General features: G+C 58.1%; 7 protein-coding genes across 7 annotated transcripts; 4 read left to right on the top strand and 3 right to left on the bottom strand.

Annotated features, from left to right (window-relative positions):
- Nucleotides 1–454: 454 nt before the first annotated feature.
- On the top strand, nucleotides 455–999 carry GGTG_09544 (hypothetical protein; the record flags this gene model as incomplete). The annotated part of the gene is made up of 2 exons (XM_009227395.1): nucleotides 455–533; nucleotides 842–999. 2 exons carry the CDS (start codon nucleotides 455–457, stop codon nucleotides 997–999), a joined length of 237 nt encoding a protein of 78 aa, XP_009225659.1.
- Nucleotides 1,000–2,519: 1,520 nt separating this feature from the next.
- GGTG_09543 (hypothetical protein) lies at nucleotides 2,520–8,216 on the top strand. The gene is made up of 3 exons (XM_009227394.1): nucleotides 2,520–3,923; nucleotides 4,029–7,428; nucleotides 7,533–8,216. The coding sequence occupies exons 1-3, from the start codon at nucleotides 3,691–3,693 to the stop codon at nucleotides 7,539–7,541; spliced, it is 3,642 nt and encodes a 1,213-aa protein (XP_009225658.1). The 5' UTR covers nucleotides 2,520–3,690; the 3' UTR covers nucleotides 7,542–8,216.
- A 188-nt stretch (nucleotides 8,217–8,404) lies between these two features.
- GGTG_09542 (hypothetical protein) lies at nucleotides 8,405–14,657 on the bottom strand. The gene is made up of 3 exons (XM_009227393.1): nucleotides 11,858–14,657; nucleotides 11,349–11,442; nucleotides 8,405–11,041 (listed from the first exon to the last, which is right to left on the bottom strand). The coding sequence occupies exons 1-3, from the start codon at nucleotides 14,512–14,514 to the stop codon at nucleotides 9,407–9,409; spliced, it is 4,386 nt and encodes a 1,461-aa protein (XP_009225657.1). The 5' UTR covers nucleotides 14,515–14,657; the 3' UTR covers nucleotides 8,405–9,406.
- A 1,434-nt stretch (nucleotides 14,658–16,091) lies between these two features.
- On the bottom strand, nucleotides 16,092–18,141 carry GGTG_09541 (curved DNA-binding protein). Its single transcript, XM_009227392.1, has 3 exons — nucleotides 17,942–18,141; nucleotides 16,731–17,720; nucleotides 16,092–16,673 (listed from the first exon to the last, which is right to left on the bottom strand). The coding sequence occupies exons 1-3, from the start codon at nucleotides 17,964–17,966 to the stop codon at nucleotides 16,453–16,455; spliced, it is 1,236 nt and encodes a 411-aa protein (XP_009225656.1). The 5' UTR covers nucleotides 17,967–18,141; the 3' UTR covers nucleotides 16,092–16,452.
- Nucleotides 18,142–18,276: 135 nt separating this feature from the next.
- GGTG_09540 (hypothetical protein) lies at nucleotides 18,277–18,621 on the top strand (the record flags this gene model as incomplete). The annotated part of the gene is made up of 1 exon (XM_009227391.1): nucleotides 18,277–18,621. A coding segment is annotated over one exon (345 nt), but the record flags the coding sequence as incomplete, so codon positions are not given.
- A 972-nt stretch (nucleotides 18,622–19,593) lies between these two features.
- On the top strand, nucleotides 19,594–23,364 carry GGTG_09539 (transcription regulatory protein SNF5). Its single transcript, XM_009227390.1, has 3 exons — nucleotides 19,594–21,873; nucleotides 21,963–22,261; nucleotides 22,350–23,364. Exons 1-3 carry the CDS (start codon nucleotides 19,891–19,893, stop codon nucleotides 22,462–22,464), a joined length of 2,397 nt encoding a protein of 798 aa, XP_009225654.1. The 5' UTR covers nucleotides 19,594–19,890; the 3' UTR covers nucleotides 22,465–23,364.
- Nucleotides 23,365–23,395: 31 nt separating this feature from the next.
- GGTG_09538 (hypothetical protein) lies at nucleotides 23,396–26,622 on the bottom strand (the record flags this gene model as incomplete). The annotated part of the gene is made up of 2 exons (XM_009227389.1): nucleotides 23,396–25,387; nucleotides 25,453–26,622. 2 exons carry the CDS (start codon nucleotides 26,620–26,622, stop codon nucleotides 23,396–23,398), a joined length of 3,162 nt encoding a protein of 1,053 aa, XP_009225653.1.
- Nucleotides 26,623–26,823: the final 201 nt, after the last annotated feature.

Here is a 26,823-nt window from a genome sequence, read left to right as displayed (position 1 = left end):
TGCCTTTTTTTTTAACAAAATTAACAAAGCTAACGAAATTTTACGTTTGTTAAAAACGCCGTTGCCTGTTTTGCTAGCCCGCAATTAAAAAAAAGCTACAATTTTAACGTTAAATTTATTAACAATCCGCCCGTACAAAAATTAGCTTTAAAAGCGCTTACAATTTTTTGCCGCAACGGGCAAGCCAATTTTGCCAACGGTAATTTACGTTGCTTTTAAAGTAAAAAAAGCTAACGAAACGGCAATATTTGCAAGCGCGCGCGCAATTAAAAAGTTTTGGCAGCGGAAAAAAACGGATATTAATCGAAAAAGGAAATTTTTTTTTAATTAATTAATTACTAAAATAAGCCCAATTTTAACGGGCAATGCACAATTGCAAGCAATTAATAACGAAAGCGCGCATTTCGCCGGTTAACGTAAAAAGCGCCGGCGCTTTCGTAGCAAAAATATTAAAATGGAATTAATAATTTTTAAACGGTGGTTAAAAAATTACAAACGAAAGGAAAACGAACGATTAAAGCAATTGCGGGCACGTTTTGTTTTGCAAAAAGCACGGCGGAACGAAATTACCGCGTTAGTGCGCTTGCAAAAAATTTTCCTTTAAAATAAGGTTAATTTTATCCGGATATATTGGTAATAACGCCGGAATTGTAATAATCGGTTTTATGCTTTTTACAAAAAGGCTTTACTTTTTGTTTGCAAACAATTTAGCAAACAAAAAAATAACGTTTTTCTTTTTTCCAATTAATAATTTACCGAAATATTTTTTTTTATACGCTTTAATAAATAATTGCTAAAAACGAAAGTACGGTTCGAAAAGTTGTACAAAATTACTAAAAAGTAAAGTACGGCTTTAATTTTGCTTTGGCCGTTTCTTTTCCAGGCAAATATATTGCGGAAAAGTACGAAATTTCGTTACCGGAAATTACGAATAACAAAAAGGAAATAAATTTAAATTATAAACCGGTTATTAATTTAACCGGCACGGATTTGCTTTAAATAGCTTTATTTTTTGCTCAATTTAATCCACGCCTTTTACTTTTAATTCCTTTATGCACCGTACAAAAAGTGGTGGGCGGCTTATTACCTTTTTCGGCGATACATTAGTTTCCAGCTAATTTGGCTGGGGAAAAATGTTACAAAAAAACGTCGAATTGCCCCGCCGCACTTTACTCCGGAGGACCGTTAAATTGCAGGCGCTTTTAGCCCGCACGAGTAGCCAGACATGCCAGCGTTCGGCTTGGGCTGTGCCCACCAACGCACGACCTTTATCCGGCCCCCCAGGCCAAGCAGGGCCTGACTCGCCTTGGAGCTCCATGAGTTGGGCGCGATGGCTCTGCCCTGCGAGGTTGGCGTCAGGAAAGAAGGAAAAGAATGAAAAGGCATCGATACTACCAGGCCATTCCCTCGCACAATGGCGGACGGGAAAAGGCAGAGAAACAGCGGTCAAACATGAGCATAGACGGAGGATAACGACAAGGAAAAAAGAAGCCAAAGAAAAAAAGAAGAAAGTCTCACAGTGCAACGAACATGCCACAACTCCCACCCCTTAATCCGCGCCGTCCTAGGTATCAATGCCCAAGACTCAGGTGCTTGTGCTGCAGGAGCAGCCGGCAAACCGAATGTACCTTAAACAAGGGCAAAACTGATATGACGGGAGGTGACATGATGGGATGGACGGCGGATGGATTGGGTGGGTTGCCCCTTTTTTGTTCCTTGTTGCGTGAGCTGAGAGGCCTGGACGTGATAGGCCTGGACCGAGGTGACCAGAGCTCCTACCAGTGGCTATACCAAGACCAAAAGAGGATAGAGCGGCGTGTTCAGGTTGTTTCCGCCTGCTTTGTTCAAGTTTCTTCTTTTCCCCCGTGTTTATTTCGTAAGGGCTTGTCTGTTCTAGCAGTGTTTGTGCGTGTGCGCGTGTGCGTGTGCGTGCGGGAAAATCCAGCCCCAGAAACATGCAGACGGACCCCAAACGAAGCAGTAAAAAAAAAAAAAAAAAAAAAAAGAGACGCATGCGTGGCATCCGTCCGTCACCCACCACCCGCCATCCGTCAATCTCTCTGGCGCTGGTGCTGGTGCTCCCCGTAATTATTAGACGAATACCACGGGAAGGAGATGTTGCAGTAATATGCCCACGCGCAGACGCGCAGACATGCACACTCGCATATTGGCCGCGGTATCTTGAGGCGACGTTGGGCGTGCTCGCGAGGGCACCTGAGAGGCTGCCCACCTCTCAGGACGATGCAGCTTGTTTCATCCTGCTTGGCTGGCCCCTCCAATCGCCCCGACTGGTGCTCCAAACACTCCACCCCCCGTCGTACGGCCCCCCTGTCGCCCTCGATTCGCCGCGAAAGTGTCAATCTTGAAGCTGGCTGCCCATGCTGCTTCGTAGGGCGGGCTTTCTGGCCGTGCTCTAGTCGTGCCTCCCCGTTCCCCACTAAAAAAAAACCGTCCTCCCTGCGTTTGCGTGACCACTGCCACCAAGACCTCCACCCGCACAGCTCCAGTCAGGCCAGTCAGTCGAATCAACCCGCCTGCACTGGGCTCTCGAGCACGACCTGTCTGGGCCGACACGAATCCTCAATCCCTCTCTTTTCCTGTCTTTTCTCTCCTCTCCCCTTTTCCTGTCCACCCCCGCTCCCCCCATCTAACGCCGTTGCGTCGTCCTCTTCTCCAGGCTCGTGAATTCTACGCCCATGACGCCTGTATATTGAACAATCCCCGTCCTTCCTTTTAGTCTACGTCTCTTGTTTTCTTTCCTTGTGAAATCGCACCCAGCCTCTCTCGTCTTCGCCCTTCCGACGAACCGCAGGTCGCCAATGAATTGGGGAGAGCGCAGGGCAGCAGGAACTGGAACCGGATTTGTTACGGCCTCTTTGGGAACGCCCTAGAGCGGAAAGCTGCACGACTGACAGTTGAGCGGCGGCGAACCTTGCCTACTCGGTCTCCTCCACGCCCCCCTGACGCTCCTTGCTCGGCCGGCCAGCTAAGCCCTCTGAGCTGTTTTTTTTTTTCCCTCTCTCTCTTTCCTCCACCTCGACTTGCCTGCAAGTCCCCTCCCATCCATCCATCCATCCGTCCCCGAGGGCTTGGACTAGACTCGACACCAGACTGTCGTCTCGTCTTCTCTAGCTTGACCTCGGCCAAGGAACGAGCCTCAGCTGCACAGCGTCGAACCCGCCCTGCATCATCTGCTCGCCACGACCCGATTGTCCCGTCGACTTTTAATTCTCTTCTGGTTTTGCTTGCAAGGAACCAAAAGGTCAATTTATTTTCGCCGTCGCAATAATCAAGGCATCAGATCGAATCCACTCCTTGATTAGCCAACGACATTTTTTTTTCTTGCTGCCCCTTGTGGTCCACACACGACACCTCTCCAATACTACCACGTTTTGGTAATCCCCAATATCGAGCCGCCCTTCGATTTCTTCTTCCATTTGCCCTGCCGACCTCGTTCGACCGGTGAGCGGAATCGAGTTCCACCACCCACACCTGCTCCGACACTGGCAGCCTGGCAAACCCAGCTGCGGTCTGCACCGTCGGCGACGCTCCTTCGACACCTCCTCTTCGGCATTTAGACGAGTCTTCCAGAAAGAACGACCAAACCAAACCAGAGACGATATCCACCGCCTCTTCAGATAAACACGTGTCGTATCTGATGAGGGTCCGGTCAGGACACGATAATCGATAATGTCCAGTTCTAGATCCGACCATTTGACAATCGGCAGCTTCGCCCAGGCTGCTGCTGGCCAGCCTCGGTCAAACTCGCCCACCGCGAGCACCTCACCCAACGACCCGTCATCGAGTGCCATCAGGTCCCCTTTCGGGCTTTCCTCGGCCAAGATGCAGGGCGCCTCCAGATCCGGCGCCGGCTCTCCGTCTCACGACATGGGTGCCGGCTCGAGCAGATTATACTCCAAGAGGTATGCACTCTGACCTGCCCACCGCCTTGGGCTTGGCATGCAACATCTCGTATGCACAAAGAAACCTGGTCGAGCTTCAGCTAACCCGACCCACAAATGCTACAGAGCCCGCGAGATTCAGGCACAGGAAGGAGTCCCTGGCCTGCCCGTGAACCCGTGGGGCGGCCCTCCAACCAGCGGCAACTCGACCCCGTTGCGCGAGAACATTCCCGAGTCTCCCACGGATGGGTTCCCCGACTTTGCCCAACTGCCGACCCCAGAGAGCCTTCCCCAGACGAGGCGGGCCCGCGCCGGGACGGTCCCCTCGCGCTTCTCTCCCGGCGGCGCCGGGAACGGCCTCCTCAACATACAAGCTCTGGCACCCAAGTCTTCGAGGCCGACACCCTCTCAAAGCCCTTTCCAGGCCCCTTCGCCTGGGCTGGACCCCCCGGAGTCGGCGCAGAACCCCTCGACGCTGCTGTCTAGGCTGCGTGCCGGTTCAATGCCGCAGCGTAGCCCCTTCGCCCAGGCTCAAATCCCAGGAACCAACTCGCCATTCGGGCCGTCCATTTTTAGTAGCTGGAACCCCACCGGTCGCGAGCGGGGCGCCACTCTGGCGAGCATTGCCAGCATCGGCTCCAACGGGCCAAGCTCGCCCGCTCAGTCCGCATTCTCGCGGGAGGGTGCTGGTGAGAACGACGTACACATGCGCACGCTGGACTACCTGGGACTCGCCGAGACGACCCCGCAGCCAGCCAGGGCACAGATCGCGACGCCCTACATCCCTACGCTTGCCGACTTCACCAAGGCCAACAACCGCTTCCGTTCCTACTCGGTAAACAACAAGGACAAGTATGCCGACGAGGAGGAAGACGACTATGACCCGGAGGAGCTTGCCGCCTACGAGGCTAGGTTGGTCGCAGCTCAGCTGCAAGATCAATTGGCTGCCACCAATGCTGCCATCCACAACCACAATCTGGCCGTTCAGCAGGCATTTGCTAGCCAGGCCGCAGTCAACCGCCCGCGTGCCAGGACTGCTGGCGTTCTTGATGCCCCTTCGCGCATGATGAGGGGCTTCTACCCTACCCCAACGCGCATGGATAGTACCATCACCGCGGCCGACATCAGGCTCTCGGATGACAAGGAGTTCGAAGAGCTTCCACAGGCTGTCGCGGCGCTCTCTCTGGGCAGGTCAAGCAGCACCAACAATGGCCTCTTGAGTGTGGAGGAGCAGGGTCTGGAGGGTCCTACGAGCGCCCTATGGCTCGGCAGCATTCCCACCTCGACCACGACGTCGACCCTGACCGAGATGTTCAAGTCGTACGGCCCCATCCTGTCTGCTAGGGTTCTCACGCACAAGAACTGTGGCTTCGTCAACTTTGAGCGCATCGACAGTGCCATCTCGGCCAAGGCGAGCATGAACGGCAAGGAGATTTTCCCCGGGGCCGGCCCCATCCGCATCAACTTTGCCAAGCCGCCCTCGGCCTCCAACACCCCCGGCCACGATGGTGCGTTCCCGTCGCCCAGCCCCGATCCCTTCTCCAAGGGTCAGGACGGCGCCCAGGCTGCGCCCACTGCGGCTGGCTCGGGCGACTCGGCAGCCCAGCTCGCCAACGTCACGCCTACCGTTCCGCCTCTGCATGAGATGATGTCGGACGTCATGTCGATTGTGAAGCAGTTTGGAGCCAACGAGGATGACACGTACCGCATTTCGCTCAGCGTGCAGCGGGCCATCCAGTTCACCAACTTTGTTGATGAGATTCCTCCCATCAAGGAGCCCGCTCACACGCGTGTGCACGATGCGCCCAAGCTTCGTGACATCCGCAAGAGGATCGACAACCAGAGCCTGTCCAACGCCGAGATTGAGAACATCGCGGTGGACATGCTCCCCGAGATCGCCGAGCTCGCGTCTGACTACCTTGGAAACACGGTGGTCCAGAAGCTCTTTGAGCACTGCTCGGATGACCTGCGCGACGCCATGCTGGCTGAGATCGCGCCGCACATGGCCGAGATCGGTGTGCACAAGAACGGCACCTGGGCCGCGCAGAAGATCATCGACGTCTGCAAGACGCCCACTCAGATGAACATGATCGTTGAGAACCTCCGCCCGTGCACGATCCCGCTCTTCCTGGACCAGTACGGCAACTACGTGCTGCAGGGCTGCCTCAAGTTTGGTGCCCCGTACAACGACTTCATCTTCGAGACGATGCTGAGCAAGATGTGGGACGTCTCGCAGGGCCGCTACGGTGCCCGTGCTATGCGGGCCTGTCTGGAGAGCCACCACTCCACCAAGGATCAGCAGCGCATGTTGGCCGCTGCCATCGCCCTCCACAGCGTTCAGCTGGCCACCAACGCCAACGGCGCCCTGCTGCTCACCTGGTTCCTCGATACGTGCACGTTCCCGCAGCGCCGCACTGTGCTCTCCCCGCAGTTGATTCCTTACCTCGTTCACCTGTGCACCCACAAGGTCGCATATCTCACCGTCCTCAAGGTCATCAACCAGAAGGCCGAAGCGGACGCCAGGGACACAATCCTCAAGGCTCTGTTCTTCACCAAGAACGACCACATCCTGGAGGCGATCCTGTCGGATCACGCCTGCGGCGCCACCCTGATCTTCAAGGTGTTGACCACACCCTTCTTTGACGAGAACATTCGGAGCCAAGTCGTCGAGAACGTCAAGGCGGTTCTTGTCCGGATCAAGGCCCAGCCTTCGCAGGGCTACAAGCGTCTCATGGACGAGGTGGGCCTCTCGACCCGCAACGGGGGCGGCTCGCGTGACCACAGCTCCAACAACGACCGCCCGCGCCCGGGCTCTAGGCAAGCCAGCATGAACTCTCATCACCGGGAGCAGCAACAATCCCAGGGCCAGCAACAACAGTCTCAGGCCCAGCACAAGCAGCAGGTTCAGGCGGCCCAGACACAGGCCCAGCAGGCTCAGCAGCAGGCGCAACAACAGACACCGCCCCAGTTCGGCGGTGCCGGCCAGCAGTTCTTCAACCCTCTGAACCCGGCTGGCGGTGCTCCCGGCTTCGAGGCCGGTTTTGGCATTCCCAGGAGCGAGAGCGCCGAGCCCGGCATGCAGCAGTTCCCGGCGTTTGGTGCTCCGCCCGGCATGTTCGCTGGTGCCAACGGCCCCATGGCGGCCGTCAGCCTGCAGCAGCTTCAGTACCAGCAGAGCTTGCTGTCCCGTGGGGCGCCCCCCATGGGCAACTACTTCCCCGCGGCCATGCAGGCTGGCTTCCCCGCCTTCAACAACTCCAGCCCGTCGTCCATGGACCAGTTTCGTAACCAGGGTGGCATGCCCAACGGCAGCCCGATCCAGACGCCGAGCGGCCAGATCCCCGGCATGCCGGCGGGCGCACCGCTCGGCCCGGTACCGTTTGGGGGCGCTCCCGGCTTCCCCATGCCAGTGGGAGCACCTGGTGCCGGTGGCGAGGGCTTTGGATACAACAGCCTTCCCGGTATGCCCAACGCCGCCGCATACATGCAGCAGGGGCAGCAAGTCAACAATGCCAGGCGAGGACGTGTAAGTAGCAACCACAATCCGCCCGAGGACTACCGGCAGTGAAGCCCAGTTATCCATATCAACCCGATCAAGAGACTGACATTTGCCTGGCTCCCCACCGATAGCAACGATGAACGCACTCGCGGGCCACTGAACAAATGTAAAACTCCCACCAGAAACTAGAGCTCTGCTTGATCAATTATCTCTTCTGTCAATCCACTCGAACTTTTTCTTCATGTTATCCATTTCAACTCCAGGTCTTTCACAGGGATTTTAGGAACGGCAAGAGGGAGGGGCGCTACGTACTTGCATTTGTTTCACTCATGACTTGTTTATGTGTGCCTCGCAGAAGAGCCTGGCCTCTACCGGGCTTCACCGTCTTCATCTTGCCTTTGCATCCAACGTCTCTTTTACCATGCTCGACAGGGCCCGGAGTTCTTCTTTCCCGCTCTCCTTATCCCCCTGTGTTCTTCTCTTCTGTTTTCTGGACCGGCAAACTAGGGGGCGGCAAAGAGAAAAAAGAAGAAAAAGCCCACCAAACATTTAGAGGAGAGACGTGCAGGCCGCTCTGACTCTTGGCGTGCACAAAACGGGAGCATCTTTTTCCTTTCTTCCTTCTATGATTAGGCCATGGAGCATACGTTGTTTTGATGTCGACATAACTCTGAACTCCTTTCCGAGTAATGTCCCTCTCGTTGTCACGTCTTGTCGAATCTGTTCCATTTTTCTTTTCACGGCCCAACTTACTTGTAAAATCGATGCCTTTTATCCGTATCAATCCGTATGATCATGATCATGTCCGTGTGGCCGTCCGAACTAGAAGCCCGTGGAGAGGGCGTGGCTTGCTGTCATGCGAGTTGAGACTGTGCTTGCTGTCTAGACTTGTGGCTGGGAATAACCACGATGAGGCTCTCCCGCAGGTGACGGCTCATGCGTTTCAAGAACGAAAATGGATGACGAGGTTGGTGACACATGACTAGGGTAAGAGGGTGATGCACTAGTCAATCAAGAAGAGTCTCTTGTGGGGGTTCTGAGCCTGATGAATCTATAAAAAGACCAGTCTTGCGATGGCTTTCTCTTTCTCCCCGCCTCAGCAAAGAGACTCGTTATCCACCACCCATCCATCTGCTCAATCCTCGTCTTCGCTCGTCACACAACTTCCCATCTCTTCCTCCCGTGAAATCTTGATATCCCCGCGCACGTTTCTTTGTGTCTAGGTGGGATGTCCGCTCACAAACAGCAACCTCGGGTGGGATAGCCGGATGGGTGGGCCTCCAAAAAGAGATAACAAGGCACACACCCCCGGACCCTCAGTAGTGAGCGGGAACCAAAAAAGAAAAAAAAGAAAAAGAAAAAAAGCGAAAATAAAGCAAGCCTTCTCTCACTGGCTGAATGGTCCTCCTGCCAAAACAAGAGAACAACAGCAACAATGAAGAGAGAGAAGGGTCGGGATGGAAGTTGAAAAGAAAAAGGACAAGTAGAAATGAAGAAACGAAAAATGCAAAGATACCATGTTCTCAGGGAGAACCAGTACGAGGCCGTGGAAGTGCAAGGCGACCACGAGAACGTGACGTTCGCCTCAGCCCTGTGCAGTTAAGTGGAAAAGGAAAAGAAAACCGAGAGGGTACACGCTATGTTACAAAAACCGTGAATTGCAGCAAACATCCTCAGGAGCCTAAAAAGGCAGAGGGATAGGCGCGCTTTGCAAGTTCTGGGTAAAAGTAGAAAGGACGAAAGTTTGTTATGCGATGGATCAAGGACGAAGGTCAGAAAGGCTAGCCCGATGTGGACCATAGATACAACCCTTGAAATCGCACCATAGCGTTCGTTCTTAAAAAAAAAAGTTCGATGTCAGCACCTGATCTTTAGTCATGAGAAGACTAAACGAGTGTCCATGATACAGGACAGCCAAGCTCGACTAGAACAAGGGAAGAACGTGGCGTAGAGCATCGAGGTCTCTGGAGACCCAAGGACGACAGTTATGCGATATCCATGCCATCTACATCTGGCGTTCTGTAGTGATCACCTCCTTGACTCGCCGGGCGCCATCCTCGGCTGGGGATGTCGAGGGAGTTGGAATCGAGTCTCCAAAGCTCGACAAGACGGCGCCGACAGCTTTTACGGACACAGCATCCGCCTTGTCGGCGAAAGTGGTAGCGCGAGGCGCAGGCATGGCCTTGACCGGCGTGATGGTCTCGGTCTCGTCAGGCACCGTGGCCATCGAGTCTGCCATGTCGACATCGTCACAGCCCAGGTCCTGCTTCACGGGGCTCGTCGGCTCCAGCTCGGTGACGGGAGTGACAACAGGGAGTTCCTCGACCTCGGGGGTCGACTTTTCCGTCCCCTCGGTCAGCTGAGGCACGGCAGCCGGGCTGTCGGCAGTGATGATGGGCGACGGCTCGTCCAGGTTCGCGCGATCGGGAATGAGGGTCGGAGGCGACGACGGCACAGAGTCTGGAGTGCCAATCATCTGCTCTACCCGGCCCGTCAACTGGGTTAGCCGAGCTAGCATAGCCTTGAGGCCGACCTTATCGAGCGTAGTAAGCCCATGGCCCTGCTCCAGGTGGACGGGGTTGGTGCGCGACATCAAGCTGATGACGTTATCGTCGGCGCCAGCGAGCATTGCGTCGATAAGGAGACCGACACTGTCCGAGGGTCCGGTTACTGCATTGGCAAGGGTCGACAGGCTGTGTGCCGCCTGGACATGATCAATGGGGCGGGTGTCGAAGTAGTCACTGCCGCTGGGCGCGGTGTGTGCGTGGTCGCAAGCAACGGCGTCGACGGTGTGCGAGGAGCCCCGCTCAGGCGCAATTGCCTTTCTGGCACGCTTCCGATGATGATCCTTGGATGAGCTTCTAACACTGTCGACAAAGTCAAGAACGAGTCCACGGACGGGCAGCCTCTGATCAGCGTTGACCGGCATGTTGGAGGTCTGCGCGTCATCGTACTCGTCATCCTCAATCTCGATGTAGCCGTTGTTCTTCAGTCCACGACTGTAAGCTGGGCGGACGACCGATGCGCCCTTGACGCGACGTCGCTTGTGTGCGGGCGCCAGAGTGGCGGGCATGATGGCCAGGAGATCGTCGACGTGGGCAGGGCACCTCCAGGTACGCAGAACAGGGGGCACGGCCAGGGGAGGATCCAGGCAGTCGAGATGCCAGTAGAGGCTGCAGCTGTTACAGGGGATGATGGCCCTGTTGGCGGCCGAGGGCGAGTCGCAGTAGTGGCACACGACAGCGTTTCCATCGGGATCGCGCACGCGGAAAAAGTCGGGAGCCTCCTCGTAGCCGCCGCGCCTCTTGGTCTTGGGAGCGGCTGGAGGCACATCCTCGTACTCTCCGTCGGGGCCAGCGCGGACGTCAACGAAGTAGTCGCGCACCTCGGCAGGGAGGCGGAAGGCGCTCGAGTTCCGCATGTTCAGGTCCGTGATGAGATACTGAAACGAGCCAGAGCGGTGGGCCATGCTGGCGGGGTTGCGCTCGCTCAGACACACGTTGCAGAACCACTCCTCTGGTAGGTTGGGTGCCTGGAGCGGCGGATCAACGCACTTGAAGTGGAAAGACCGCGAGCACGTCTCGCAGCACACCAGCTCGCCATTGCCGCTGCACGACGCGCAGTAGTCGTCGTTGTCATCCTGTCAAGAAACAGTCAGCCACGTGATTCAGGGTGTGGCTTGGTGGCTTGGGGAGCTGAAGCTCCGCGGGGGAATTGCGGCAAAGCCAACAGTGCCATTTAAGGATGGACCGGGTAGGGCCAGAAATGAATCGACATGGAGCCAGCGAGCCAGGGTGTGTCTGGCAGGACTCGACAACGGGGGGCTTGTGGTCGATCCGGGCCCCACGAAACAGACACACGGTGTCCACACGAAACATGCGGGAAGAGGCAAAAACGATGGAAGCAGAGAGGGAAGTCGGGGGGAGATGCAGCATTATCAGACATACCAGAGAGTTGGGCGCTCCAGCCGGGGCTGGGCTGCTACGCTCGCCGCTAGCACGAGGGAGTCCTGCGGAGGGGCCCGTCCGCTTCTTCATAGGACTTGACGAGGGGTAGAAACTATGTCAGCTAATGAGCACCACGAGTGAGGCCATGCGCGGTGGCAGGAAGAGAGAGGATAAAAAAAGAAAAAAAAGAAGAAAAAAATTATATATATAAGGGCGCCTGGCAGTCGGTTCATCATGCCCGCGGGAGAGTACTGCCGGCGGGCAAGGATTGCACCAAGCACAATCGAGTTGGTGGCATCTGGTACTGTGATACGCACAGCGAGAATGCCATGTGACCAAGCGCCCAGTTGCCGCCCAGAAAGCGCGACTGGAGACCAGGTGACGCAACAGCCAACAAAGCAGATTGGGCACGAGGAAAATGAAATGGCAGGGGAAAAGCACCAAACGAGAGCGCGTCCCCGAAAATGACGGTCGGATGGAGCAAATAAAAACAAAATGCGGGCACTCACGAGTTCTTGACGCGAAGGCCAGTCCGAGCCTTCTTTGCAGGCCGAGGGCCGGGGGTTCCAGCACGAGAGTTGACTGTCGACGACGGGGTAGGGGCAACCGGCGGCGGGAACGATGTCGACAGTGGCGAGAAGGTGTCGTCCTCAGCTTCCTCATGGGATCGCTTGCGCGCCGACCTGGTGCTCCGCAGCTGGTGCGCCGCTCTAGGACGCCGAAGCTGCTGGCCCGAGGAGGGCGTCGGGGTGGACACGTCGGGAACGAGGCTGTCGCCGGCATCCGGGGCCGGGGCGGGCGCGGGAGAGGACTCCTTCACGGGCTCGACGCTCAGGCTATCTCCGCGGCGAGAAAAGCTCTCCGAGATGGTGATACTGTTGGTGATGTTGCGAGCGTCCCTGCGCAGCTTAGCCTTAGGATCGTCGTCATCCAGCGTGCCCGTCTTGCTCGCAAACTTGGGCGGAGCCGACTGCGGCGGTTGCGGCGAGGATGCCTTGCTGCTGTTCGCGGCGGCGTCGCTGTTGGCGTTGTTGTTGACGCCGTCGCGGTTGTTCCTGGTTCCTCTCCTGGGAGCCGTGGCCGGGGTGTCACGGTTCTTCGCAGCAGCAGCATCAGCAGCAGCAGCAGTCTTGGAGGCAGCCGTCTTGGGAGCGACGGCAAGCATGCGGGCCTCGGGCTGGTCGGGGGTGTCGGCCGGGTTGCTGTCATGCACCGACGCGGGCGGAGAGTTTGGTGCGAGATTATTGTGAGGTGTAGGGGTGGGCGTGGGCGTGGGCGTGGGCGTGGGCGTGGGTGACACGTTCGCAGCAGTCTTTCTGGACCGGCGTCTGCTGGTCGTGATTGGCTGGTGCGCCACCCGTGCCCTGCTGCTGCTCCTCTGGGCACGCGCCGGTTCCGCCACCACGGCAGAGTCAGCGACAGCGTCAACAGCGGCGTCAGCATCGGCAGCGACCGCCTGATCCCGACTGTCCTGCTTCTGTTCCGCATGTGCCGCCGAGCGCCGGCCCTGGTTTCTCGCTCGCCTGGCTGCAGTGGGCAGAGGCGTCGGGGACGGGGGCGCGGGCGCGTCCGAGCCAAACACCCCCTCCTCCCCTACATCCTCGAGGTCCGACGGCGCCGACGACAGCGACGACGTGCTATCCACGTCAATGGAGCCGTTGCGCTTGCCACAGCGCGATGCTGGCGTCTTTGTGCCATTTGCACCGCCGCCCGGCGCTGCCGACGAGCGCGTCTTGGTTGGCGTCTTCTGATAGGCGCTCCGACCGACAGTCTTCTGCCTCTTGCTCTTGTGAGCGTCTGGATCAGGAGCGGGCACCTCGGGAGACGCGGCAGGTGGCGACGCAGGCGCACGAAGAGTCGCCAGGCTCGACGCAATTTTAGCCAGGTCCAGCTTGACCATGTCCCCGTAGGGAGCGGGCTTGGGCTTGTGGGGCGGGGGAAGCGAGTTTGTGGATGGGGGAACGAGCGCGTAGCAGGCCTTGTTGTCCTTCTTGCCCTCACGCTTTTTCTGCTTGATCATGAGGAAGAATTCGGCGAGCGAGTCCTCGGATGCCCTCTGGTTGAAAACCTGGTCGAAAAGCTCCATCACGTGAGGCATGGCGACGCTGTCATCGTAGAGCGAGCGGAGCGCCCAGGCCGTGGGGTACCGGAAATGACTGAGCGCCTGCTCCACTGCCACTTTTACTACCTCGCCGACCCTGTCTGCGACCTCTTTGTTGTCCGTCGTGGACTCCAGAGAGGAAGCAGCATCGGTGGCGGCAGCTGGTGCCCGCGCGCTGTCGCGGAAGCTGCCGCCAGCGTCGGCGTCTGCCTGTGCCATACTGAGATCTGCAGCAGAGCTGCCACTGATGCTTGCTGTGCGGTTGCGAGTGCTGACAGGGCTGTTATCACTGCTGTTGGTGCTGGCGCTGTTGGGTATGATCTTTGATCTGCGATCGCTGCGATGCGTTGGTGTAGGAGTAGTGGCTACGTGTCGAGGGGGTGGTTGTTGTTCTTGTTCTTGTTCTTGCCGCCGCTGTTGTTGTAGTGGTAGTTGTGGTGGTCGTTCCTGTTTGGTGGTGTCGTCTGGGCTTTGTGTGGCAGGCATGCTCTTGCGCGTGAACTTTACCCGGGTGGGTTTCCTCGGTTCCTGTGCTTCTTCACCTTTTGCGGATGAGGAGGGAAGTGAGCGGCGGGTGAGGTGCGAGGTGACGGCCGTCTGAGGGCCCTTCGCCGGAGCGACATCGGCCACGACCTCTGGTGCGTCCTCCACTGCAGATGCCATTATCGGCTCTGGCTCAGAATCAGCGGCCTCGTCCGAAGTCTGCGCAATATCTGCTGCTGGCTCCGTAATGTCTCCGTCTCCTTGCGGCTCTGCCCGGGCCTGGTTCTGGTTCTGAGTCTGGTTTTGGGCGCCTCCTGTCTTCAGGACAATGCGACGAAAGTGCTGCTCCTGGTTCTTTCTTGTGGCTGCGGGTTTTGGCAGAGTGCCCAGCGGTACCATATTCTCGACAACCCCGTGTCGCAGCAGGCCAGCCTCCTGATAGCTCGGGCGGTGCTGGACTGCGGGCTCCAGCCAACGTTCCATGAACGTTTGTTTCTTTGCCGAGTCAGACGACGGGTTCGCAGGCAGTTGCGGGCTTGAGATCCTCGAGCGCGTGGCCCGGGTGGTGCTGCCTGAAAACATGCTGGGCGGGTGGGAGGTGGTGGTTTGGGAAGGTTGGGGCCGACGAAGCAATTTTGGGCGGTTCGGGCGAGAGCCAACGCACGCAGGCGGACGGCCGCCCCCTTCTTTCAGCGAAAGCAGCCCTGCCCCCAAACAGCGTGCACGCTCTCCCGGTTCGGCGCCTGCGCACAATCGTTAGCAGGCTGCAAAATACTCAAAATCCACGGGTGCATCAGCTGCTACTTACTGCTCGGCGCCGGTCAGGGCATTTATCGTGGCTGGCCTTCCAGTCGTGCGGGCGTTCGCGTTGGCTTCCTCGCTGACGGGACGCGTTCTGGGGGTCGGTGGTAAGGGGTCAAGGGAAAAAAAAAAGGTTGAGAGCTTGCGCCCACGAAATTTACGAGGGCCGCTGCTCGGGGCTTGCTGTGCTGTGCTAGCAGTAACTGGAGCACACCCCCTGGCCGCCAGACTCAGAGTGCCACAGAGCGCCCACGGTCGGCCTGCCTGCAAGCTCACTGTAATGGGTAATGGAAGCCTGCAATGTGGTAAACCTGGAATCTTTAGACTTCCACGCCAGGCTTCCCTCAGAGCCTGCCTCTTGCTTGCTTGGGCTTTGCACGATTGCCGTCGCCCCTGGGCCCGACGAGACTCGCACTCTGGCTGCCTTCGTCTCCCTTCTCTTGCCTTCCGCCAGCCTACTTCTGCTTCTGTTGCTGCCTTGGAGTCGTCGAAGCTTGACTTTGGTTTGTCTTCTGCTACCTGCAAGCTCCTGTTCTTTCCTTCCGTTTGTTCCTTGGTCTCCCTTTTTATTCTCCTTCCCCCCTGCCTGCCCGGAGACACGGACGGTTCGTTCGGAGCAGGCACGCAGGCGCACACAGCATCCACTTCGACACGTAGGTCGAGTTCCCCTGCTTGCAGGTGCAGTTTCCCCATTGCTGGCAACTACGCCCGGGCGAGTCCAAATAAATAAAATCCAAAGCATATATACGGAAGCCACCTAGAAGAAGCACACCCCGACCGTCTTTTGCTGGGTCGGCTGAGGTGGCTGCCCTGAATCCTAGATCCCAAGAAGCTCGCCTGCTCCTTCCCTCTCCCGTGCCACCTTTGCGAGCTTGGGCAACAGACAGACACAGGTGCCCGCCCGCACACCCACCCGGGCTCTCACCTTTCCCCCGTTGGTCCTCGATGACACATGCCTTGTGAAAACAAACACCAAACCAGTAGGGGGCCTTGAGCAAAGACCCAAAGACCCAACACCACCCCCTTGGTGGACGTTGTTAGGCCCAGCGTCCTGAATTTGAGACCACCCAAGGCCATGCGACATGATTCTCAGGGGTTGGGTGAACAAACCCGTTTTTGTTCCTTCATTTTCATTTGCCTCCATTCTCCAATCCCCCACCGCGAACACGCATTCTCGAATGCACGGCCTTCCTAAGATGCCAGGCGCATATTCAGCACAGTGCCTTGGTATACTATAATTGGGAAGAACCCTCACCGGACGGCCAAGGGTTCTCATCGCCTCACCCCCGTTCCACGGAACGGTCAGGCGAGACGTGGGCCATCCAGATCTCACAAAGATCGCCTTTCTCGCTTTGCATGCCGGACGCCAAGGTGGAGAGTGGGGGAGATACTGTCACGTCTTCTGCGTCGGCCCTTGGGCTAACGCTGCACTGCGGCGTTTTATTGTCGGTGAAGATCTGATCGTGATTATGGAGTCAAGTTTCCCACCAACAATAATCTTCTGGGAAAACGATGCTTATCTCCATGGGGATTTTTTTTGTTTCCTTTCCTACTTTCTTATTGTTCCCCTTTGTGGCTCGTCAGTGTCGCCTTTCCCCATCGTTCTCTCCTTATCCGCCGTCAAGACTTTGCCTGTCCAGGCTGCTCGATAGCGCCCGTTGGGAGACCCTTGAATGGTAAACAAGTGGGGTGCAACGGGCGCGGTGCCTGCTGCGTCGCTCACTCCTCATCCTCGCCCTCATCATCTTCTTCCGACTTGGCCGCCGTCTTCTTGGTCGCCTTCTTCTTGGGCTTCTTCTTCTTGTTGCCCGTGTTCCGAGCAATTGGCTGCTCCAGGAGCTTCAGGATCTCCTCATCCTCAATCTTCTTCTCTGACTGGAACTTGCTCACGTCCAAGGTCGGAGGGGCACCAAGCTTGGTGATGCCGTTCTTGGTGATTGCTGCATGACTGTTAGTTGTGCATCCGTCTCACTATTTTATGCATATGGGGATCTTACCAAGGGTCGTCAGCAGCCTGGCAACCTGAGCACCATCCTTGTCGCCCACGAGCTCGTACTGGCGGAAGACGTTGCCGCGTACACACTCGACGACTCCCGACTTGGCGTCCCTCTCGTCCTCAAGCTGCCTTAAACTGAAGGGGAATGTGCCGAACTTCTTCTGCACCTCGGACAGGATCTTGCGCGATGTCGGGCGTTTTAGGCCAAAGGTTGTGGTGGTGCGGCGGTGCAGCGTGGCCCTCTGGTCTAGCTGCTTGACTTTTCCGCTACCCAGGCTCATGCCCATCTCGACACCCCAGACCTCGCCCGTCTCGGGGACACCCTCGCCCTTGGCGCCCTCGCCGGGGGCGATGACGATCTTCTTCTTGCCCTCGATCTCGTTGCGGTCGAAAAGCCATGACGTGGTGCTCTCGACGAGGCTGACATCGTAGGACTTTGCTACCTTATCCAAGAGGGACGTGATCTTGGACTGCGTGGGGGCCTTGACGGCAGCCGCCTTGGCCTTCTCCTCGTCAGTTCCTTGGGCCAGAAGTCCGGGGGGAACCATAAGGCGTAGAAGAAGTTCGTTGGCGTAGTGGTTCGCCAACATCAGGTCGGCCGTGCGACCAGAAACGACATCCTCGGCGCCAACGATGATGGTGTCGCAGAGAATGGATCCAAAGCCGTCAATCTGTGCACCAAGCTGGATCTTGACGGGCTCTCCCGCCTGCAGCTCCGTGGCGGCCTCGGCCTCGTCCGTCTTGAGCGGGGTGTAGGGTGTTACGTAGGAGCTCGGCGAGATGGTCGTGGGGTGGGAAAATCCCTTGGTGATCTTCTTTCCTCGGTAGACCTTGCCGACCTCCTCCTCGATGAGCTGGTCTCCCTTCTCGCAGATGTCTACGATCTTGGCGCCGGGAACACAGAGAGCGACAACATCCTTCAAGACCTTCTCCGAGATCTGCGCGGCAGTCTTGTACTTGGTGAGGGTATCGGGGTTGTTAAGGGTGTAGTCTGGCAGCAGAGCCGGGAGGCGTCAGCGATTGGAGCGGAGTTTGCGCGGGTGGCAGCAGAAGCTGTAGCAGTCGTAGCAGCTGTGGTCGCAGGCGAAGCACGCGAGCTCCCAAGTAGGTGGGTGCTTGTGGTTCGCGCGGCCAGCCTTGGGGAGCCACCAAAAACGGCCCAAAAAAGGGGAACCAGAGCACGAATACTGCAAAGGAGCTGGGCTCACTAACCGGTCACCTTCTCTTCGGTCGCCATACTGAATGTGGGAGCCGGGCTGGCTGGCTTGCTACAGCTAAGGAGGGTCAAAGAATGCGAGTTGGGAACGAATGAAGACACTAAAGTGACCTTGGCCGAGTCCTGGTGGTGCAAGACTGGGTGGGAAAAGTAATGTGCACAGTAGTCAATCGACGAGGAGGGGTAGGTACGGCAGGTATTTGGACCCAAGGTTAAGCTATTTCGCAGAAGCGGGGGAGGGGAGATTTCTGTGCGCTTGGGTCGGTCTTGGTGCTTTAGCCGTTTAAGGTCTGGTACCTGGCGGGGCGCTGTGTCCACAGTCAACAACTAGCGCGTTAAAGCCCACTCATGCCTTCACATCTCACCAAACGCGACCGAGCACGACAACCATTCCCTCCACCACACTATTCGTCCACCACATTGTTTGTCCACCACATTGTATCTACCACACTGTTCGTCCACTACATTGTTCGTCCATTACACTGTTCGTCCACCACACTATTCGTTTACCATACTATTCGTTTATTACACTATTCGTCCACTACATTATTCGTTCATTACATTGTTCCTTTACCACACCATTCCCACCATGTTTGAGGCCGGGAATGACCGCGCGGGCTTTCCCCCAGCAGATGTTGATAAAATGATCGCCGGGTGTCGGGATTTTACGACATAACTTGCTCGTTTCGCGAACCAGCAGCGCGATTACATAATACAACTAGGCCTGGAAGCAATCCTCCAACCCATGCTGGACAGGATGGAGGCTCGGCTTAAGGCGGACCTGACGGCCCAGCTCAACACCTTTAAAACCGAGCATACATAGGCTACGACAATGGCGATTGTTGCAAGGTATTATCCTACATTATCTAACTTCACATTTATTTTGATGGATTTTTCCTAACTAACGACCTGCTCCTTTAGCATTACCAATGCTAACATCCGTTTTTGCAATAGCCAAATCACCAACTGAAACCAACCTCTGTACCCAATTATATCGCCCACGACAGGCGAACCGATCATGGATACCACCAAATCGATCGACGAGCTCGCAAATATTTGTGCTATGTTTTGCTCCCGTTTTTTTCATTGCAAAACACCACTAAAAAAACAAATTCCACATAGAACCGCAATCGCCTGGATAATCATTTCCAAGCCATGGGCATACCCGTCGACGGAACTACTTCCGAGAAGCGACTGCGAATTATTCGGGCGATAGGGATCGTAAGCCTTTAGTTCATTGTAGCAGGCTTAGGTCCAACATGGGAGGACCACAGGGCGAGCAAGCGGTCCCAGGTGGTTTTGGCCGAGCGAAACCAAGTGCCAAATGAGATGGGCACCAAATGTACCTACCTGCCACCTAAAATACCTAGCTATATGGGTAGGTACCTGTATAAATACATGTAGATGCCGTTCTGTAAGAAACAGATACTCGTGCAGTCAGCGGTTTGGGCTGGCTTACGCAACATGGAGGTCGAGCGTGGCTGCGGCAGATTCAATTCGCCTGCTTATTTTTTATTCCCATAACAACCAGGCGCCATGGTAGAGTGGTACCAGCTGGCCCCGCAACTCCGCCCCTGAAACCGTTGTATCTTGCTAGCCCGGTTCGACGTGTCGTGCTCGCCCCTTCTCGCTCGCCATAGGCTTGACTCTCCAGCCTTCCCGACGCGGCAAGGACTTTTTTTTTTTTTTTTTTCGAAGGCAGCCAGCCTCACCGAATCGCCGCACTCCGCCCGCCCTCTCATCCATCCTAGAGCTCCCTCCAGCCTGAGGCCCGGTATTGTCTCGTCTAGAGACCCAAGGGCGGTCCAATTTGGGGATTGACTCCCGCTCTGCTGGCGTCGCGCCGCTGCGTCGACATCAATCGACCGGTCCGACAGCCTTCGAGCTACGCCATCAAGCCCCGATCGCATCGCCTCGCCCGCCTTTGCCCGCCCTCGCGGCGCCCATGAATCTCGACATGGCCACGTCTCAGGCCTTGGCTGCGTCGCCGTCCGCATCCAACCCGAACGCCACCGCAAACGCTGCCAGCCAACCGTGGCCGGCCGCGACACCCGCCGGCGCGTCTTCGTCGTCCTCATCTTCGTGCTCCTCGTCCGCTCCCCCATCAACGTCCGACCCGGCCGCCGCCAGCGATAAGCCGCCCGCCGAGCCTGCCACGACCAAGACCTTGCCAACCAGGACTCGGGACTCGCTCAATGTGCTCCTCCTCGACCAGTACACGGCGCGCGACAGTCTACACCAGGCCGCGCTAGTTCGGCAGCGCGAGACGGCCAAGGGCGCCTATGAAAGAGCCCAAGACCGTCTGCTCGACTTCCATGACGTCCGCAAACAGTACAATGCCTTCCCCGCGCGCTTGTATGGCGAAGGCTACAACGGCTTCGGCAATGGCTACACCCACACGGGTAACGCGGGCCCCCGCATCGTCTACCCCCAGGACAAGCCGCGGCCGGGCAAGCGGCAGACCCCTGGCTTCAAATGCGCTCGCAAAGACATGCGCCAGCAGGCCGAGCAGCACGAGGAGCTGGTGCCGGTCCGGATCGATGTCGAGTACGATCGGGTCAAGCTGCGCGACACCTTTACGTGGAATCTGCACGACCGCCTCGTCAACGTCGATCATTTCTCTCGTATGCTGCTCGAGGATCTCGGTCTCAAGGACCCGGCGTTGTACGCGCCAGTGCTGGACCAGGTCATTGCGCAGGTTAACGAGCAGCTGCAGGACTTTTATCCCACCGTATTCTCCGAAGAGGACGCGCTGGACCCGGAGCTGCCGTACTCAGCGTACAAGAACGACGAGATGCGCATACTGATCAAGCTCAACATTACAATTGGTCAGGTCACTCTTGTCGACCAGTTCGAGTGGGAAATCAACAACCCGCTTAACTCGCCCGAGGACTTCGCCAACAGTATGGTGCGCGACCTGGCTCTGTCAGGCGAGTTTGCCACCGCCATCGCTCACTGCATCCGCGAGCAGAGCCAGCTGTTCACCAAGAGCCTGTACAGCATAGGCCACCCATTCGACGGCCGTCCCGTGGAGGATCCGGATCTGGTCATGGCCTTTCTCCCCTCGCCCATACCCTCGGTCTTCAGGCCACAGCAGCAGGCAAAAGAGTATGCGCCGTATCTTTATGAGCTCACCGACGCAGACCTGGAGCGGAATGAGGTCACATTATCGCGCGAGCAGCGACGCCAGAAACGTTCTGTCAACCGGAGAGGTGGCCCGACACTTCCTGACCTCAAGGAGCGGCAGCGCACAATCCGGACACTCGTCGTGTCATCAGTGCTGCCCGGCGCCGCGCTCAGTGTCGACGACAGCCGTCTTTACAAGAAGACTATCACCGCAGGGCCCGGCGGGGCACGCAAGAGAGGCGTCAGGGATGGGGATCTGTCCGAATCGGACGAGAGCGACGACTCAGCACCGGACTCCCCAGCGATGGGCGCGCTCACAGGAACCGCTAGGACCCGTGGCCTTCGTGGCGCCGCCGCCACCGCACAGCAGAGGATGGCCAACATCGGCCGGTCCGAGACTCCAGAGGCGTCAGGGACAATATACCACCACCACGAAACGCGGACGTCGCGGCGCTTCGTCCCACGCGACGCGAGGGACTCGACCGAAGATCCCAACTCCCTCGTCGTCAAGCTTCACATCCCCAGCCATCGTCTGCGAAGGATATTGCAGGGAGAGAGGATCAGGCTATCGACACCAGCTGGATCGCAGACGCCCTCGCAGACACCAGCGATGCCGCCCGCCCGCGCGCCGAGCGTCTCCAATGTGCCAGGCTCTATGGGACCTCCTCCTACGACGCCGTCGGCGGCCGCGCAGAGCCTCCCTTCAGGATCTCCCACTGCTACCACTCTCCCGCAGGCTCAGCTTGGGCGTGTTCGCGCGCCTCTGCCTCCATCGGCCACGGGCGAGCCGCTGCCACAAGCTGTAAGTCCCTAAAGATCACACCATGTGGCCTCTCCCTTACTCGTTTATGCTCGTATGTACACGCTAACGCTGGATTAAAACTGCCCTAGCCCGCCGTTCCCGACTGGCTTACCGAGGCGATACGAGGCTTGGAAGAAACATACCCCGACGACTACTTCGAGGGCACCATGCGCTACTGTGCAGTCGACCGAGAGTCTAATCGGGTCGTATCGATGCCAACGACGGATCAAATACCGCCGAACATTGTGTTCTACTTTATCCCGCGCATCAAGTGTCTGGACTGTCCCGGCAAGCTCTACACGCCGGGTCCTGGCACCACGGCCGAAAATTTCGAGGTGCATCTGAAGAACCGCGCACACCGCGAAAAGGTGAACCAGCGCACAGGAAAGTGAGTTATAGCGCCTGCGTCATCTCTGCGCCACTGCTATATACACCGGCGGAGCCTCGCTGACCTAGGTGGCATCGCCTTCAAGTAGAACCCTAGAGCAGAGGCCGAAGGCCCCAAGTGAAGCCTCCTCCATCACGGCGGCCGTCACACCAGCCTCGGCTTCCCTCCCTGTTCCCGCGGCCCCAAGTCAGTCCCAGGCTTAGTTGTCCAGGGTGATGGGGCGCGACGACGACTAACACGCAAGGGGGACGCCCGTCTGGTTGCTCATGCCCGCGGCGCGGCGCGCGTCTCCAGATCTAGCGGTGTAGGCCACCGCCTGCGGATCACGGGCATGACGGCGACGGCGCGCAATGACTCTTTCGGGTGGTGTTTCCCGCGCCCGCCGTGGCCTCGCCTCGACGCGCCTCTGCTGACGCCCCCTGAAAACGGGACCGGCGATGAGCTGTGGCTAGTGTTTTGCTAGATGCGGCCCGACTCTCACACACCCCTTTGAGCGCGCATCCAACACAGCTGTAAATCCCTCTCCCTCCCCTACTCTCCCTTTGAGCGCATATCATCGCCTGCATGCGGCAAAGCTTTTTGGATTCAGGGCTTCTTGGGCGAGGGCTTGCTTAAAGCATTGCTTTGCCGTTTCTTTTTACACACATACACTCTTGGTGTAGACCTTATTATTATTATTATTTTCAGGTTACTTGTCCGTTGTATTTGAAGGCGGCGCGTTCTCCCTGGAGTCTGGGTATATATACTTTTGGTTGATGTGGGGAGGGAGCCAGCGGGACAATATCGGTTTTCGTGGCTTCGCATTCCTCCTCTGTTATTTATCTCGGTTTCTTTCGGTTCTTGAAGAGAAGAATGGTCAGGCCGACTCTCATGTCTTGTTCTGTCGCTTCGGTCCGAGTTCTTCTTTTGATACCGTGTTCATATGCGTTTTGAACAAAACAAGGATGGATATTCCCCGGCAAGCCCAAAAGGCAGACAGAATAAAAAGGAAAGCATCTTATGCCTGCTAGAGAGAAGTCGACTGCGGTTGTCGCTCTGGTTATAATAACCCATGGCCCCTCTTTCGATATATACACACAATAATGCATCGCAGCGAACTGGGCGCAAGCAATCGTCGGCAACGGGAGAGACCAATCATGCCAGCACAAGCCACCGCTCGGTGATGGCCCTCGCACCCTCTAGATCACCAGTGGTGAGGCAGTACGTCCTCATGTTCAATGCGGCCTCGAGCACCAGGTCCTCGCGGCGTCGACGGCCGCAGCCGCCAACCACAGCACCCTCCCCCTCCCCCTCGGCCTCGGCCTCGGCCAGGACCTTGCGGTAGTAGGCGACGGCGAGGTCGTGGATGCCGAGCAGGTGGTAGGCGCGGGCGACGTTGAAGTGGGCCTCCTGGCGCTCCTCGCGGCTCGCGGAGCGGGAGCGGACGTCGTGGTAGCGGAACAGGTAGGCGAGCCCCTGCATGAGCGAGTACTGGCGGTTCTGGCTCTGGCGCTTGAGCGACCAGTGCACGTAGGCCAGGGCCACGACCAGGTTGACGGCCGGGCCGTCCGGGTCCAGGGTGCGGGCGCGCAAAAAGTAGGCGAGCGCGTACTGGTAGCTCGTCGAGCTGAAGAGGATGCAGCCGTACATGACGAGCAGGCACGTGTCGACCGCGGCCGGGCCTGACGCGACGGATGCTGTTGGTGCCTGGGGCGGCTGTGGTTGGGGCTGCTGCTCCTGGTCGTGCGGTTGTTGGGTGTCGATTTCCATCATGGGCTCGGTCGCTTGTGCTGGGGGAGGAGGAGGAGGAGGAAGAGGTAGCGAAGCGCGTTCGCCTGTAGCTCCCACCGCGGTCGCCTCCCGCGCGCGCGCGGCCACAATCTCGTCCATCTGGCGGATCTGGCGCAGCATGAACTTCTGCGACGGGCCGGACTGGTACCAGGTGGACGAGGTCTGGCAGAGGCGGCAGAGGGCGGCGAAGAGCATGTAGGCGTCGGTCACGAAGGAGTTCTGGTTGATAAAGTAGCGGGCGACGGCGACGCACGTCTCCTCATCGCCAGCGTGGACGGCGCATGAGGCCCAGGCGAGGTGGATGAGCGTCATGCTGTCGCGCGCCTTGTTGTAGACGATGGAGTCGCGCGCCGACTGGCACACGGCGTAGGCGTCGCCCGTGCGGCCCTGGCGCGCCAGCCCGACGGCGTACTCGAGGAAGAGGTCGAGCCAGTCGTCGAAGGGGATGCCGCGGTGCTCGTGCCGGTCCAGCTGCTGCGGCGTCGGCTGCTCCTCGGCCTCGGCCTCGGCCGGCGCGAGCTTGCTGTGCAGCCGTTTGGCCAGGTTGGTGATGGACGCGTCCTTGGCTCCCCCGCAGCCGGCGTCGGCGGCCGCGGGCTCGCCCTCCATCTTAAAGAAGTTGCCGTAGCCCAGCGACGAGACGTATTTTTCCCACGAGTAAAAGTCGCGGAACGACCGGAAGTCGTCAACGAGCTCCTTGGCCGCCCCCATCCACTCGGCCATCATGCCGGAGCCGCCGTCGTCGCCGTCGTCACCCGCCGCCGCCATCTCGGCCTTGAGGCGTCGGCACAGCTCAAACTTTTCCCTGAGCCGCGCCGCAACCTCCTCCTCGAAGCGGCGGCGCGTCGACTTGTCGCCCAGCCGGCGCGGCCGGTACTTGCCCCTGCCCGTGGACCGCGTCAGGCCATGCCTGTACTTCCGCGGCTTCTGCACCAGCTTCCCCCTGTCGAGGATGAAGCGGTGCGTGTCGTAACTCTGCTCGCTGTGGCCGGCCTCAAGTGAGAGCGCCTCGCCGACCAGGCGGAAGGCCTCGTCGCGCTCATGGGCCTCCTCGTACATCTTGGCCAGCTCGTAACGGGCGTCGATGTTGTCCTCGTCGACCTCGAGCGCCGAGATGAAGCAGTCTTCGGCCGCCGGGCCATCCGACAGCTGCAGGTGGCACTTAGCCCGGCTAACAAAATAGCCGGCATCCAGTGGTGGCTCTGCAAGCTCTCTATACATGTCGTAGTAAGCGAGCGCGAGCTGGGGGTTATTGTTCTCGCAAAGCTCGTCAGCAATCTCCTTGGCTACGGCGGGAGTGTATGCTAGGGCTTCCCGGATGTTGAGATCCTCGGGGTCTAGCCAGGAAAGATGTCTCTGTGTACGATACATACTGTTGTTAGTTCTGTCCCCAGCCGTGTTCTCGACGGCGCAAAACCTACCATGGCCTCGTCTTCCATCTTCAACTTGAGACGGTAAACAGCGAGCTTTCCCCTGAGGTCCAGGGGCATGCCCTGGCCGTAGCTGGCTGGGCTGTAGACGTCGGCGTAGAAGCTGGGAAGGTCCTGTCGTCGCTTATCATCCAGATCCCACTCCCTGTCGTCGCCACATCCATCCCAGGCAGTGTCGTTGGGCCTCCCGAGCAGCCAGCGCGCCAGTGACATAAGCCAACCCGCGGCCTCGGCATATTGCCCCAGCGAGGCCAGTAGCTCGATGAATATCCTGATATCTATCCAGTCAAAGACCTCCTGGTCGTCGAGCGGCTTGCCGCCGCGGGAATGGTCGATGCAGCAGCGATATGCCTCGACGGCAAATTGTGTGGCCTCCTTGGCGCGGCGGGCGTTGAAGGCATGCTCGGCCAGGTTCCGTACGGCCTGGAGGTTGTGAGGCCGGGCCTTTAGGTATTCGCGGTACGCGACGACGGCCTTTCCAGAATCGCCCAGGTCAGCCAGGACGTCTGCCTTGGCGAGGCGGGCGACGAGGTTAGTCCTGTCGACCTGCAGTAGGCATGTATAACACTCCATGGCGACCCTGAGGTTCTCGGGTGAGGAGCCGGGGCCGCCAGCAGGGTCGGGGATGCGCAGGGCCAGGTCGGCAGTGGCCAACCAAAGCTGGACGTCGGTGCGGGTCAGCGAGGCCTGGATACGCTTCGCCTCGAGAGCATGGCGCCAGTCGCCGCGCTCCTCGTACACAGTGGCCAAGATCCCCCAGGCAGAGGGCACCTCGGCGTTGAGCCGGATGGTCTCCTTGGCGGCCAGCAGGGCCTCGTCGTACCGCTCCTCCAGGAAGGCATTGGTGGCGGCACTGATGAGCAGCTTGATCTCGGTCGGCAGCTCCTTGACCTTCCGAGGGGCCCTCTTTGGTGCTTTGCGGATGGCCTGGGGCGAGTGCGACTGCTCCTCTGCAGACGACGGGGCTTCCTCAAAAGTCTCTAGAAAGGCAGTCCTGTCGGCGTTTGCCTTGTCGATCTGGTCCTGCACCCTGAGGTATTCCGAGTCGGCATCCGAGACATCTGACATGCCCGCATCAGACTCGTTATCACCATCATGGATGGCCTCTGGTGGATGGTCGTATAGCCCTTGGCCGTCCATGGCTCCAGCAGCGCGATCCATGACGAGATTATGGAGATGCGGTGCCCGACCGAGAGCGTGAGGGTTTCAGCATCTTATTCTGCAGAGTTTTATCTTGCAGAGTTTTGCGCCCAATCTACGCAGGTCAATCAAACGAACCAGGAGGGTGGTCTCTGAGCGTGAGGTTGCCGCAAATTCGCTTGCTGTGAAGTGATGGGGTTGGTTCAACCAAAATGAGCGACT

The sequence above is a fragment of the Gaeumannomyces tritici genome (genome assembly GCF_000145635.1).
Source record: "Gaeumannomyces tritici R3-111a-1 unplaced genomic scaffold supercont2.5, whole genome shotgun sequence".
NCBI classification, from domain to species: domain Eukaryota; kingdom Fungi; phylum Ascomycota; class Sordariomycetes; order Magnaporthales; family Magnaporthaceae; genus Gaeumannomyces; species Gaeumannomyces tritici.
Note: the sequence above shows the minus strand (reverse complement) of the source record. Positions and strands in the feature narration are given on the sequence as shown.

What these genes read in the sequence shown, in the direction of transcription:
- GGTG_09541 (XM_009227392.1), bottom strand. Translation starts at nt 17,966, where the DNA reads ATGGCGACCGAAGAGAAGGTGACCG. An exon ending in GACCGAAGAGAAGGTGACCG is followed by an intron (nt 17,721 to 17,941) that starts GTTAGTGAGCCC and finishes CTCTGCTGCCAG; the next exon opens with ACTACACCCTTAACAACCCC. An exon ending in CAGGCTGCTGACGACCCTTG is followed by an intron (nt 16,674 to 16,730) that starts GTAAGATCCCCA and finishes ACAGTCATGCAG; the next exon opens with CAATCACCAAGAACGGCATC.
- GGTG_09539 (XM_009227390.1), top strand. Translation starts at nt 19,891, where the DNA reads ATGAATCTCGACATGGCCACGTCTCAGGCCTTGGCTGCGTCGCCGTCC. An exon ending in GCGAGCCGCTGCCACAAGCT is followed by an intron (nt 21,874 to 21,962) that starts GTAAGTCCCTAA and finishes AAACTGCCCTAG; the next exon opens with CCCGCCGTTCCCGACTGGCT. An exon ending in GTGAACCAGCGCACAGGAAA is followed by an intron (nt 22,262 to 22,349) that starts GTGAGTTATAGC and finishes GCCTTCAAGTAG; the next exon opens with AACCCTAGAGCAGAGGCCGA.
- GGTG_09543 (XM_009227394.1), top strand. Translation starts at nt 3,691, where the DNA reads ATGTCCAGTTCTAGATCCGACCATTTGACAATCGGCAGCTTCGCCCAG. An exon ending in AGCAGATTATACTCCAAGAG is followed by an intron (nt 3,924 to 4,028) that starts GTATGCACTCTG and finishes CAAATGCTACAG; the next exon opens with AGCCCGCGAGATTCAGGCAC.
- GGTG_09542 (XM_009227393.1), bottom strand. Translation starts at nt 14,514, where the DNA reads ATGTTTTCAGGCAGCACCACCCGGGCCACGCGCTCGAGGATCTCAAGC. An exon ending in GGCCTTCGCGTCAAGAACTC is followed by an intron (nt 11,443 to 11,857) that starts GTGAGTGCCCGC and finishes CCCCTCGTCAAG; the next exon opens with TCCTATGAAGAAGCGGACGG. An exon ending in CTGGAGCGCCCAACTCTCTG is followed by an intron (nt 11,042 to 11,348) that starts GTATGTCTGATA and finishes GTTTCTTGACAG; the next exon opens with GATGACAACGACGACTACTG.